Here is a 13,782-nt window from a genome sequence, read left to right as displayed (position 1 = left end):
AAGATGTTTCATGGGGAGAGCAGATGAAACAAAGGGCCTCTCTCCTATCCCAGGGCTCAGAATTGTATGATATTTCTTTCAGAGAAATTCTCAAACAACTCCAGTGGCCCTTGCTTCAAGCTGGAAGCAGTCAGTGACCAAAAGCAGAGTTAACCCAGTTTTGAGCTATGCCATCTGTGTCAGTGACAAATGCTCTGCTCCAGAACAGCTCAGGGACATGGTGGCTCTGAGTACCCACATATCATCCCCCTCCTTCATGCCCTTTGCAGCGCACAACAAAGGTTGCTAATATTGAAAAGGCCACAGTTATGTAAAGTCACTTGAGGTCCTTAGAAGATAAAGCAAATTAGTCATTAATACTCCAGATGAATTCACAGAGAGTTAATAAGGATTAAGCACTGTCCAGAAGGTGACACAGGTGACTTCCACCTCCACAGACCCCACACCTACACTATGGCACCTCTAGAATCTGTTCAGCTCTAGGGGCTGCACAAGGAGCTGGGTCTTTGACAGCTCCCCAGAAGAAAAGGCATTTTCCCCAGCATTGCACCAGCAGTGATACACTTTTCTCTTGTGTTTGCCCTCAGCTGTGACAGCCTAGCATTGGAGAAGCAGTAGGGGTCTGGTCTCAAACCAAAGTAACCCAGTGCTTGCTCTGAGTCACCCCACACACACGTGAAGGAAGGGAAACCAGGCATCCTGCCGAGTTTCCTCATTGCAGGAGACATCACCACCTGCAGATAAGCATGCAATACTCCTTGTCTAAAAAACCCACACCAACAAACCACCCTTTTTTTCATGTGGCTTAATTTCTATAAGCAATTCAGAAGTTATACTTTATTAATTGAAGTTTTAAAGCATTAGGCGATGCTCAAGCAGAGCCAACATAGTTATGCTGATGTTGCCAGTGGAGGTCTGAAACCAGCTGCCCAGACAGAAAACTTAAAGTTTACTCTAACTAAACTTGGAGACAACTTGGGACGCAGGATGGAGTGGTGTAGGCAAATGAAAAGACATCCTAACAAGGTAAAGAAAATTTGCATGTGAATTTTATGCAAAACAACAACAACAAAAAAAGTAACTCCATTGCTTATGTTGACCATTTTCATCTTAAAAGGAGAATTATTACTGATTTTTCACATTTTTCATCAGTGACTTTTGACTGATGCTTCCTTAATCTTCCTTCATTTTCTGTTTGGCCCCTCTCTCATCTGCAGTGGTGTTTCCCCCTCCCCACACTTGTGTTTGCCTATCTCTGCAGGCCAAAGGCACTGCAGTCAGATAACTCTCCTGAGCACCGTGCTACCTCTCCGGATCCTCACCCCAGTGCAGGACACTCAGTGTGATAACAGCTCTGAAGCTCCTACACACACCCATTTCTTTCATGCCTGCCTCGGGGGGGAAGCTTAACAAAATTACAAAGCCGTGAGGAAAGGCAACCACAAAAATAACGTGTCCCAACCTGAACAAAATAACAAACGCACTTCAGTATCACCCCAAGGATGGTATAAAGACCTAGAGGATTTTTGTCATTAAGCTCAAGCTTGTGTCAGGAGGAATGCTGTGTGTGTCCTCGGGGATGCTGTACGGCAAGGGCAGCGCAATCTGCAGCCCGGAGCGGGTGGCGGCTGTGCCCCGAGCGCACGTAGAGCCCGTACGTGCCCGGCCTGGCTGCACCGGGCCCGCTCCGGCTCCCGGGGAGGTGCATCCCGGCCTGGCTCCTCTCCTGGCGCTGTCGGCGGGGTGAGCCCGGCCGGGTCAGCGCCGGGTCAGCGCTGGCTCCGCGGGGCGGCTGCTGCTGAGCCCGGCCCAGGGCTCGCTGCTAGCGGAGCCCCGTTCCCCCGGCCCCTGCCGACCCTCGCCCCTGCGCGCTGCACTCACAGCCAGCTCTCCAAAATGGCTTCAGCCGCCCCACCGCCCTCACGGCCACTCGATTTTTACTTAGCAATTTGTTTATTTTAAATTCGGCTCGCTTTAACGAAACACGAAGCCCTGGGGAGCAGACAGCGGAGGGACGGCTGCGGTCCCGGCAGGGAGCAGGCGATGGGGCGCGCAGAGGTGCGGTGCAGGGGTGCGGTGCAGGGGGTGCAGTGCAGGGGGTGCGGTGCAGGGGTGCGGTGCAGGGGTGCAGTGCAGGGGTGCGGGGAGTGCAGGGGGTGCGGTGCAGGGGTGCGGGGAGTGCAGGGGGTGCGGTGCAGGGGTGCAGTGCAGGGGGTGCGGTGCAGGGGTGCGAGGAGTGCAGGGGGTGCGGTGCAGGGGTGCGGGGAGTGCAGGGGGTGCGGTGCAGGGGTGCAGTGCGGGGGGTGCGGAGCGGCGGTTCCGCGGCCGTGCCCGCACAGAGGCGCGGGAGCGGCTCCCCCAAAGCCCTCCGCACCCCGCGGGCTGCGGGGCGGAGCGGGGGCTCCCGGCGGGGCGGGGGCTGCCCGGGGCCGGTCCCTCCTGCCCGCCCCGCCCCGCGCGGGGCGCGCACACCCGCGGGCAGCTCCGCGGGGCTCCCCGCGGCCCTGCGCTCCGTGCCAGCCTCCGCCGGAGCGGAGCCCAGCCCGCCGCCCATGTGGGGCTGCCGCCGCCGCGGCCGCTGCCCGCAGGGCCGGCGCTGCCGAGGTAGGACCCCCGGGAGCCCCGGGAGCGCCGCGGGAGCGGGGCCGCGCCGCCGCTTCTCCCCTCCCGCCCCGGCTCCCCACGCACCGGGCGGCCCCGAGAGACCCGCGCGCGGTCGGGCACGGCTGAACGGGGAAGGGGCTGTTGGGTGTTTTCCTGGAGCCCCGGTCGGGATTTTCCCTCCCGGGAGTGAGGCATCTCGGAAAGCTCGGCCGCTGGGAAATGGGAATTGCGGCTTCTGCTGGAACAGCCCTGGGTGAAGGAAGGGTTGGGAGATGTGGTGTGGAAAGAGGGAATCGTAGTGTAGCAGCAGCTGTTTGCTTGTCGAGTTATTTTTGGAGATTGCTGTGCTGTGATGGACTTTTTTTTTTTTTTTCCAACTGTCTGTAGGAAGGCGGGTTTACATCACTCCTCCAAGCCTTGGTGCTTCTCCATTTGCCGAGGAAAGGTGTAAAAGCAGTGCTTTGGCAAATACTGATCTAACTGGTTAGCTCTTCTTCCCTTATTTCTAAGGGCAGCTCCATAAAAAGCACATAATCTGCACCTTTTTTATCTTCCTTCGTGAGATTTGGCTGCTGGCTCGTTGGGGCCTTCCTTGGAAAGGGCTGGGGCCCGAGGTCTGGCGTGTTTGTCAGGCACTTTGTGTAATACAGGGTGACAGCTGTGATGCAAGTGCACCAAAACTTTTGCCCGTAGCCTTAGTCATGGTTATGTTTGGATATAATTTCCCCACTTCCTTGGAAAATGGCATGATGTAGGCTGGAAGATGAGCCAGGCAGCGCTGTTGCCGTGGGGCAGGACGGGGAGGCAGAGATGGATGTGGCAGGGAGGGTGTTGGACTCGGGTTTGGTAACGGGACCAGCACCCCGAGGTGCTCGGTGCCACACAGAACTGGGTGTCACCGGGTGCAGGCTGGCTGTGGCTCCTGCCCAGTGAGTCACAGGCTTGCTCTTGTTTACAGCCATCTCTGTGCTTCTGCCAGCCTTACGGTGGGCAGCTGCCTGCTTCCTCCGAGCCTGACGCCACCCCAGGGCATGGAGAGGGCTTCCAGCGAGGCTGGGCTTTCAGAACCTCTGGGACTAGCAGGGGGACCCTATTCAGCTGCTGAAAGGTGCTGATGGCCATTGCTCTGTGGCTGAACAAAAACCCCTTCGCTGCCCCTTTGGTCATTCCCAGGGTGCTTGTGCCCGTGTCTTTCACCAGCAGGGATTTGTTGGTTGTGCCAGGGGAGTTGCATACTGCCCTTGCTCCTCTTGTCAACCTCTGGTTCCTTCTTGGCTCTGTAGCAGGTCCCTTGGTGCTCTGTGGTGCTCTGCGATGTGAGGAGGATAAAGAAAGACATTAATACTGAAGAAACTTGAAAACTCTTTAAGATTTTTTCAATCTTTAAAGGCGTTAGTTCTAAATTAAACTTTTTATATTGGCAAATGCCATATAAATTAGTTAATTTGAGGCAAAAACATACTAAACCAGCTATAACTTGGAGCAATCCCATAAATACATTATTGATTTTGTAGTGCTTTGAGTAGAGCTGAAGATGGGATTGAATAAATGCCCGTTGTGGGACTCCTGGTGCTCGTCCAGCGTGTTGCAGAGCAGTTTGCAAAGTTTCCAATAAGTTTGCTTAATGTGACCTTACTCAGTTCTGAGGCACTCCCATAATTATGGCTGCAATTAAAGGCAATAACATCCATTTATATAAGATGCCAGTCCTTTTAAATCAGTGCATCATCTAATGAGAGCATTCATGTAGGGATAGCTGTGCAGGATGAGGACCCAAAGCTGAGAGCATTTTGGGGAGGATTTGGTTTCAGAACTTTCTTGAGGTCATTCAAAGGAAGAATCTGCTATGAAATAGGACATTTTGTTATGAAAGTGTACTGATTTATAAATACAAGCCTTACCAATAGCAGGATGTTGTTGAATTGAGTGATTGTAACACTTCATTTTTTTAATGTACCATCCATCCAATTAAAAAAATAAGCCTAGTTGCAGCAATATTTTTCTCAATTTGATTGCGTCAGTGTTCCTTCTGCTCTTATGAGTAAGAGATTTGGTAAATCCAACTTGTGGACAGTATTTAATTGCTGGTGAAGCACTATGGATGTGTTGTGAATGGCTCACTGGACTTGCATGGTTTCCTTGGGGCTTAACCTCTCTGCGTATGATGCCCACAGATTTTTGCTTGAGATAAATATAAATCTTAGATTTGAAGTGCTGGAAAAGACATATTTGGGGAATGCTTCGACCTTCTGAAAGAAATGACCTGCTGGAGTATTCCCCCACCTTCTTACTCTATATGTTTTGTTCTGTTTCTCTTTTCTTCGTTTGCTTTAAGTTGTTGGATATGCTGCAAACTTGTGGCCCCACACCCTGGGTGGAGCTTCTTGGGAAGAGTCACAAGGTCAGTGTAGTAGAAAGGGTAAAAATAGTGAAAATACAAGTGAGGAGGCAGCAACTGTGAGCCTGAGAAGTGCAAGGTTCTTTGGGTCTGCACTGGTTTTCCCCAGAAGCCATTTTTGCCCATTATAAGAGAAGTAATTAGTCTGTTAACCTTTTCTCACAGGCAAAGTGCTTGGCTTGCGGTGTCTGAGACCATAAGAGGTTAAGTAATTAAATTGTGAAAAGCAGTAAAAGAGAATAATCAGCTCCAAACTCCCTAGACTGTCTAGTTGGGCTCTCCAGTGTCTAAAATTAAGTAATTTAGCTTGATTCCTGATTTAACTGGATTTTTACCAGGCATTTAAAGTAGGGCTGCAGGAGAGACCCATGTTGCTTCACACAGGTTGTTATTTCCAGCAGTGGTGGATTGGTTTTGGGCATGGTTTGGTTGTGCAGAGGAGCAGGGGCAGCTGTGGCCTGGGGTGCTCTGACAAGGCTCCAGCGTGGGGCTGGGGTGCCCTCTAAACCAGGCTTGTTCCTGGGTGCCTGCCAAGACCTGGCCCTAGGTTTTGTAATCACTCACTGATTATGAATCCTAATCTCCAGACGTGCTGTACTTGTTACCTGCTGAGGTGCTGACTTGGGGAAGTAAAATCACAGGATAGTTTGGGTTGGAAGGGACCTTAAAGTTCATCCAGTTCCACCCCCTGCCATGGACAGGGACACCTTCCACTACCCCAGGCTGCTGAGGTCCCATCCCACCTGGCCTTGGACATTTCCAGGGATGGGACAGCCACAGCTTCTCTGGGCAACCTGTGCCAGGGACTCCCCAGCCTCATGGGGAAGAATTTATTCCTAATATCCCCTCTAGCCCTGCCCTCTGGCAGTTTAAAGCTGTTCCCCCTTGTCCTGCCACTCCGTGCCCTTGTCAAAAGGCTCTGCAGCTCTCTTGGAGCCCCTTTATACACTGGAAGGTGCTCTCATATCTCCCAGAGCCTTCTCTTCTCCAAAACCACTCTGATGTGCTGAGCCTGTGTGGATTTGTGTCCATGCAAAGAGAAGAAATACTTGGGATTTTTTGAGTAAAATGTGTCAATTTACCTGTGCTATTACAACAGTGGAGTTTTAGGTGCCTTTACGGTTGTGTTTTGATTCTGCCAAACTTATTTCTCATTTGAGAAGCTGCTGCATGAGGGGCTGTCCTGGGTGTTGGTTTCTGCAACATTTAAGGGTCTGAAGTAATGCTCTGGAATTAATCTTGAAGCCCTGAGCTGCCATGAACACAGATGATGAGTCTCTTAATTGCAACTGACTTGTATCCATGTGATGGATAAAAACGGTGTTTTGCAAATGTTTTATTAATAAATCAGGATGGATTTGTAATGGGTGCCCTTGTAGAAATAATGTGCTTGCTACATTGAAACATGGAATTTAAAGCTGTAATTTCTGCACTCAGCTATCTGAAATGCCTGCATGGCATGAGTTTCCAGGTGATTCAGTATGTTATTGTTTACAGGCATGTACGAGTAGAAAAATGTAGGAAAAAATAAAAACCAAAATAGATGAATAGGGTTTTGAGTTCTTGCCTCTTTTTGACTCTGAAGGTGAGCTAGAGTTGCCCGAACTCCTTCCTGAGTAGCTATTTTAAAAATAGTTCCTTCTGTTTCTCTATGGCACCCTGTCTTTTTGTGGGGCTGGCTTCACCCGTGTTGAGCTGGGCACTGCCAGGGCAGCTGTGTGACCCAGGCTCCTGGCACTGTTCTCCTCCGAGCAGAGGAGAGCCTCACGACAGCCCCGGATCTGCTGCGGGCTCCGCGCCTGCCACCACAGTGACACCTAAAAATGGCTGGGACGTGCCTAAAAATGGCTGGGACGTGCTATTCCTGCCAGGCTGGGAAAAGCCACTCGTGGTGCTGCTTCTCTGGCAGCGGGTTCCCACGTGAGGGATTCTCCAGGGCACACAGCAGCAGAGCTGGTGAGCTGTCTGGCTCTGAGCTGGCGCTGCAGAGGCTCGGTTTGATCCCGCACGTTTTAGCTGCCTAAATGGGGAGGTTTCCCTAAGCAGCAAGAAATCCTCATGTCTGGGTTGGGTACGGTTTGCCAGTGGATATTTTAAATTAAAATGTGCAAAGATTAAATATTTGTGGTGATTTGTTATACCTAAAAGCTTCTATGTGATTACACCCCCTCTTTGGACTTTGGGAGCACAACCACCATGAGTGGTCTGAAACTGCTTCTCACCAATGATCACTGACACTCTTTGGATTTACGGCTGGCTTTTCCTTCCTTTTAAGTTTTCATTTATGGTCATATATCCGTGGAAATCTAATTGCTGTTGTTGGTTAATAACAAGAGACATTTGTTGTTCATGGAAACCCTGTTGATGTCCTTGAGCTGTGCAGCATTTACCATCTGCATTAAGGAGGGGGGGAAAAAAGCTTTTTATTTTTTTCTGCTACCCATGTGAAGCTGGTTTCCCCAACACAATGAGGAGATTTCAGGGGTTCATGACCTCTTGTAATTAGAAAATGTCAGCATGTGACAGGTGGACTGATGAGGGAGCAGCCCTGTTACTTACTTTTGGTGGGAGATCAATCTCACAGATTCCTCTTTATTTTTCCCTGAGAAATGCTCAATTTGGGGATTAGAGTACAGGAGCTTAAAAATCCTAGCAGTTCTGGAAGAAATATCTCCCACAGATTTATGTCTTTGGGTTGTGACTGATTTTTCCTCCCCAGGCTGAGCCAGTTCCAGGGATTTGGTCTCATCTGGAGTCGGTCCCGAGTCTGATGGGACCAGCTCAAAGCACTGTGTGTCCTGGGAGCATTGGTAGGGCACCTCTTCACTCCTGCTAGCCAGTTGTCATTAAAATGTGAAAGACTGATGTTTCTGAGACCTCTGTCCTGTGTGGAAGAAGGGTCAGCTGTCCCTGGTGGTGAGGGGGGACCCGAGCAGGCACAGACCGAGCCAGGGTGGGGTGTCTGGAGCCAGCAGTCCTGGACAGCTGGTGTTTCTCTGGAGGTGGTGAGTGTGAGAGCTGCTGGGCTCATTTGCTTCTGATTCCCTTGATTTGTTTTCTATTTTTGTATACTTCTTGGCTTTCAATTGATATTTAGATTTTGGAATGTGTTTTTACACATTCTGGTGCCAAAGGCTGTCCCTTATGCTGTTTGTGATGGAGTATGGCCTTCTGTGCACCTGAACAATTTTTTGTATTTTCTCTAGAGAAACACTTGTGCTGAACCAAAGTTATTTTTTTCAAAATAGAAAGATAACCCAGGTGGGCTACTTTTTATTTTTTTTTGTTTGTTTTAAAGAACAGCTTACTTTACTAACATTATGCTGGAGTCTCACTGGGTAAATGTTTTCCCTATGCAAGAGTTTAATGTGTAGCATTTGTGCTGTTTAGCCTGTCTGCATTCTGTAAATCTGATTATTTTGGTTGTCATAATTTTATTACTTTTATTAAGCTTCCTCATTTGCACATTGATCCTGTTAGTTTCAGGAAGCTGATAGGCCATCTAGGTCTACTTGCAAAATGCACAGAAAATGAAAAATCTGCCCTGGAGGCTCTGAATAGTGAGATTCACTGCGATTTAGATCTGTGTGTCTGGCCTGTATTTTTTTCCCCTTTGGTGCTGTTTAGACTACCTGATTTCATTGTAGTTTGCCAAATTGAGATGAATTTTTGCTTTTATTATAAATTCTATCACTGGTAGCTGCTGAGAAGCTTTGCTCTGGTTTGCTTGTATTTTTATTTGGATGAATACTCTCCTTTTTCACAGAGCTTAAGAATATTTCCAGCAGCAGCTGGTGTCGCATATGCTGTGGGTTGTTTTCCTCCTGTGTCAGTGTCAGTTTTCCATGCTGCCTTTCCAGACGGATTTATTCCTTACTTTCACAAACCCTGCTTTACTGTTGCTGCAGGACATGCAGGAACCCGAGTGTAACTGAGAGGACTTTGGGCCCATTTCTCTTTGCTCTTGCTTCCATTGCCATGGGCTTTTCCCTCAGTGACATACCTGTTTTTTAAGGTAGGCTGGACTATCCTCTGCTGGACCTTTAACTCTTGTCCCCCTTTTTAAAATTTGTTCTGGCTCTCAGTGAGGTCTAGTCCCTCTCACAAGGTGAGGCTGTCCCCCCTGTCCCTCAGCCTCTGCTGTGCCAGGGCTGCTTTGGGTGCTTCTCTCTAATTACCTGTTTTTGATGTCACTGAAATGTTTGCAGGCCCCTGTTTTGTTCCTGTTCTGCAGGACCTCTCTGCACAGTCACTGCTGCTCCCAGTGAGCTGTTCTTTCTTTGCTGATGTTCTTCCCTGCTCCTGGTCCAGCGTTTCCTCCTCCTCCTCCTCCCCAGGTCTGACCTTGTCTTGCTCTTGTCTCCCTGTGCCCTTTTCCAGGCATTCACATGGCTTCAGCTTCTATTAAGTGCTGGTGACTCACAGATTCACTCTACACCTCCAGGCTTTGTCACCCAGCCCGGTGGCTGTTTTCCTTCTTGCCTTTTCCCCTCTGAGCTCCCCATCACTCATGCAGTATTTCACACCCCAAACCCCGTGTGGTGTTTCCCAAGCTCTCGTATCTCTTGTCTTTTAAAGTGCTGCTATCTGATAGGTAGCTCTGTCCCGAAGCCTTCAAGATTTTTAAAAACTTAATTTGGTGTACTTCATGCATTTAAATAGCATGCAAATTTTGTGTGCTCTTTGTTGTCAGTATATTCTCCTTTTTCATCTCGTCAGACAACTCCTCTAACTCATGTAGTAAGTTTTTACAGATGTTTTCCTTTGAAGTGACAGCTCTTGTAGAATTGTACTTCTGAAGTCAGTTGATAGCATTTGGTTTTAAAGGTGGCGTAAAGTGTTTTAATTCTACTCTGAGATGGCAGCTGCCCTTGTTTTATCTTTTTTTTATTATTATTTAGCAGCCTGAACCTGCTGTTATGAGCAAGTGGGATTCATAAGATCCTAGCTGAGTGACAGGAGAGAGGATGTGTATACACCAGAAGTGTTAAAATATCTAATATAAAAGTAGCTGAGCATAATTCATAAGCCTGTCAGCCTGGATAAGGGCTGTCTGTTGTACTTAAAACTGTCAGTGCCTTCCCTGTGCTCCCTTTAATTATATCACTACTCATACCTGCACACTCAAACTCGGAACTGGGGAGCTTTTCTAATATGCTTGGTGACTGAAAAGGAGTAGAGAGCTGTGAGGTGATAGAGGCACTTTCACACTGCCTAGCACAGATTGCTTCTCAGCAGCTTCAAGAGGCTCAAAGGCAGACATCCCCATGGATGTTTTTGTGTTCCCTTCTCTTTCAAGCACTACAGCCTTTGTTTTGGTGGTTAAAGCAGGCTGGCAGGTGGCTGCAGTGGCCCTGCTGCTGTGTCACCTTGCAGGTGTGGGACTGTCCGGGGGCGATGCAGGGGCTGTGCCAGGCTGCCCGTGCTGGAGCTGTGGTGGCAGCATCAGGTTCTACCAGAGCAGCGTGCAGGAATTGCTCTCCTCACTGCGCTTGCCATCTTGGGAACCCGGGATTTTCACTTGAGCTCTGGACATGGGACTGTAAACAGGCAATTTGTGCAAGTGCTGGGTGTTTTGGTGTCCTCCTTCTGCGCTTCTGACAAGCACAGGTCCCCTCATGTAAATAGTTTGGAGTCCCTGGTATACAGAGAGAGGGTTTATCTTACAAAGGGCTTTTTAACACTGGGTTGCACTCAGAAAACATGAATAATGGATGCCATCTTTCCTTTATGTTGCATCATAACAGGAAGATTTAAAACGTTGCTCAACTTTGTGATGATGGGAATAGTTTTAAGCAATAGGTGGAAGTACCACTTGAGGATCTTTCCTGTTTTTCAGGGAAATAATTTCAGTATTCTCTTAGAGGGAAAGATGGGAGAGGACTGCTTGGACTGAAGGTGTAAAGATTTAGTGATTAGTCCTTCAGATTTAACAAACAGAATTAATGCAGGCTAGCCTTAAATCTACCCCTAATAGCAGGCTTAACACAGGAAACTTCCTTGTGTGAAAACAATAGCATCTCTTCAAAAGGGTTTATCTCGAGACATTAAATTTCTCCCACATTTAAAAGAGATCAATTATTCCGAAATGTGATAAACCTCTAGACTAACATATTTATATACTTAAGAATAAGGAAAGTACTCTGAGTGACCATGCTTTGAGGAATGGTTCACGTGAAGATAACAAAGAACAGAGTGACAGTGTTGCAAGGTGTATTTTTTTTTTTAGTTGATATTGCTGTGTGTGAGTCTCAGTGTTTGCTCTGGGGTTCTCATGCAATCCACGTGTTGGTGAGATGATGTTCTGCTGATCAGCTCTGTCTCCCCAAGTAATCTCAGATATCTCCTCTAATAAAGTTTATGTGCCTGCAATGCAAGGAGTGAGTTCCGTAGAAAGTGATCCAAGAGTTTATTGGTATAATTCTGACAATAAAACCTTTGTGTGGCTGGTGCTTGTTTCCTGATGGTGGGGTCCTCATGGCTTGGAAAGCACACCTGTGCTGGAATCCAGCCACACATGAGCTCTGCTGTCAGGGCTGCCTCGTTGCTTTGCATGCACCATGAATAACTCTGATGTTCCAGTAGACAATGAGGAACATACCATACAAGCAAATTGCTGTGGGAATTATCTGTCTCTCAGGTGTGGTGTGAGGCTCCTGACAGCCCAAACCCTGTCAGATCTTCCCTTGTATCAGATGTGTTGATGGTTGTTGGAATAGATAGGAGCTTGTTTTCTTGCTGATTTACCTGACATGAACATTTTCTGTTTGGATGAATTATTTTCCTTATCTATGCTAAGGAATATTTTGTTTTAGCTCAAGGAATCTCTTTAGTATCTGTATTTATAAGGTTTTGTCTGTGTGGGATCTTAGGTGTTGTTTAAATCTATTCCCCGGTTAGCACAGAGGAATTTTTTGTCCTTAGTAGTAGCTTATTCTCATCTAAAGCGTGATTACATCTGGGTATTTGTTATCAATCTCTTTGATAGATTGATCTGTAGCCATGAAGTCTGGTAGTAAAATGAACTCTTACAAAATAATTTCTGAAGGTGTGTCTTGCTGAGGGCAGATTCGTGTTTTACTTCTGAATTCTTAATGGCTTTTTGCTTGTCTTTGGGGTAGCAGCGTACTCCAAGACAACAGGAACATTTTCCCTTTAGGCAGTGATAGGAAATAAGATATGGAGTGGATGGTCCCACTAATAAAGCTTACTTGTTGCTCAGAAGGATTGAGGGAAGTGCTAGGGCTGTGTATCACAAGGCCTGGCCCTTGTGATTTCGGTTGGTTTGGAATCAAGTCCGGAATGGAAGGGCCTGTGGAGATGGTCTGGGGAACCTGCTGAACCTGTCATGTGGGATGCTTGAAATTTTTGGGGACTTAGTGCGCTATTTGTTATTTTTGCTGGGTTGACTCCTGGGACATGACACTGTGGGAAAACAAAAAGGAGGATGGCACTCGGGGTTGAGAAAGGAATCATAGGTGGCCTTGATCAGATGGAAAGTCTTCATTTCAGGAGCTGATGTAACAAAACGTCCTGAGAGCCTGAAGTGAGAAGGTGTGAGTCAGTGTGTGTCACTGCTAGCCCAGCATTGCACCTCTCTGCCTTGATTGCTCATTGTGCTTGCTAAGCTCTGGATGGGAAAGAACTTACTCTGTTCTCTGTGGGAAGCTCTTTGAGAAGCTTTTAGCTCCTGGGGGATCTCTTGTGGAGGATGACTGTTCCCAAGGCATACTCTGTGTCATCATCCAGGAGCTCAGAACAGCCCAGGGAGGAAGAGAGGTGCTTTTTGTGGTGCAGCTTCCTTCATCTCTGGGTGTCCTTGGCACCCAGCGAGGCTGGGTTAGTGCCTGCCTTACATAGGTCACATCATACTGAGCAGAAGGGCATTGTGTTCTAGGCAGCTTGTTAGGCACTTCTCTTGCACAGGGAGGAAAAACCTGCCAGGCTTGATCTGCACTTCAGGAATATGGGAATTACCTGGAGGAGAGAGCAGTCTGTTCCCTGCTGAGGTCTTCGTGTAACAAGGGATGTGACAGAACAGGCCAAGTGTCCCAGCTGCTCTGCAGTAGGTTTAGTCATTATAGCAGAAACTGGGTGCATTTACAAGTCTTTTCGCCATATAAGAGCACCCCAACAAATACTTGGTCAAAAAACCCATCAGCAATGTGCCTCACATCAGCTGAGTGGGGAGAAATCTCTCCCATTGCACCTGAAACCCAGTTTTGAAATGCTGGACTGTTGTTACTTGTGAACAGAAAGGGTGAAGCATAGTTGTGTGTGTGGGCACTGACTCCTCTCATTGGCTTGCAGTGTGGTAACAGCCTGGTATAAATTAGATAGCTGCTGTCCTCAGGTGATGCTTCCAGCTGCATGGATTTTGGCCAATGAAGGACTGCCACCAGCCTGCTGAAGGTACATTTGAAATATTTTTTGGGTTTTTTTCTTTTCATTGAAGGAGAAAATAAATTACAAATTCAACAGGAATTACCCTGTCTCCTTTCTACAAACACTGATGCAGTGTAGCAGGCTGCCTGTTAGCTGGTCAGAGCCAGGCAATCCATGTCAAACTGGGGAGCTTTGGGTGGGTGTCAAAGCTGAATATGTAAGCTTTATGTGTGGCTGAAGGCTGTGCTGGTGTGTGTACTTCTTGAATAACAGCCATTTGTAGTGATTATTGCAAGGTCTGTGTTCCTTTGTGTTTCCTCAATTTGTGCTGAAACAAAACCGGTGCTGTGCTAGGGGTGATGTCAAATTTTTGAGTACTTGTAAATGGGGAGCCT

At 47.9% G+C, this 13,782-nt stretch overlaps 1 protein-coding gene across 5 annotated transcripts in view; it reads left to right on the top strand.

Moving 5' to 3' along the window:
* The first annotated feature begins 1,731 nt into the window (after window positions 1-1,731).
* Window positions 1,732-13,782, top strand: part of LOC110469914 (6-phosphofructo-2-kinase/fructose-2,6-bisphosphatase 4) — a 51,343-nt gene continuing 39,292 nt past the window's right edge. Inside the window, exon 1 of one of the 5 annotated variants that reach the window (XM_085590680.1) lies at window positions 1,732-2,058. Coding sequence is in view for 2 of the 5 variants with exons in the window: in XM_085590674.1 (XP_085446800.1) it covers window positions 2,553-2,604 (52 nt within the window). In the remaining 3 variants the exon portion in view is untranslated. Of the gene's footprint in view, window positions 2,059-2,466; window positions 2,605-7,876; window positions 8,008-13,371; window positions 13,415-13,782 lie in introns of those variants that run through there. The other 4 variants (XM_085590679.1, XM_085590674.1, XM_085590682.1 and 1 more) reach the window with 4 other exon arrangements.

The sequence above is a fragment of the Lonchura striata genome, chromosome 12 (assembly GCF_050655825.1).
Source record: "Lonchura striata isolate lonStrDom1 chromosome 12, ASM5065582v1, whole genome shotgun sequence".
NCBI classification, from domain to species: Eukaryota; Metazoa; Chordata; class Aves; order Passeriformes; family Estrildidae; genus Lonchura; species Lonchura striata.
The sequence above is the reverse complement of the archived record's forward strand: the minus strand, read 5'-3'. Positions and strand labels throughout refer to the sequence as shown.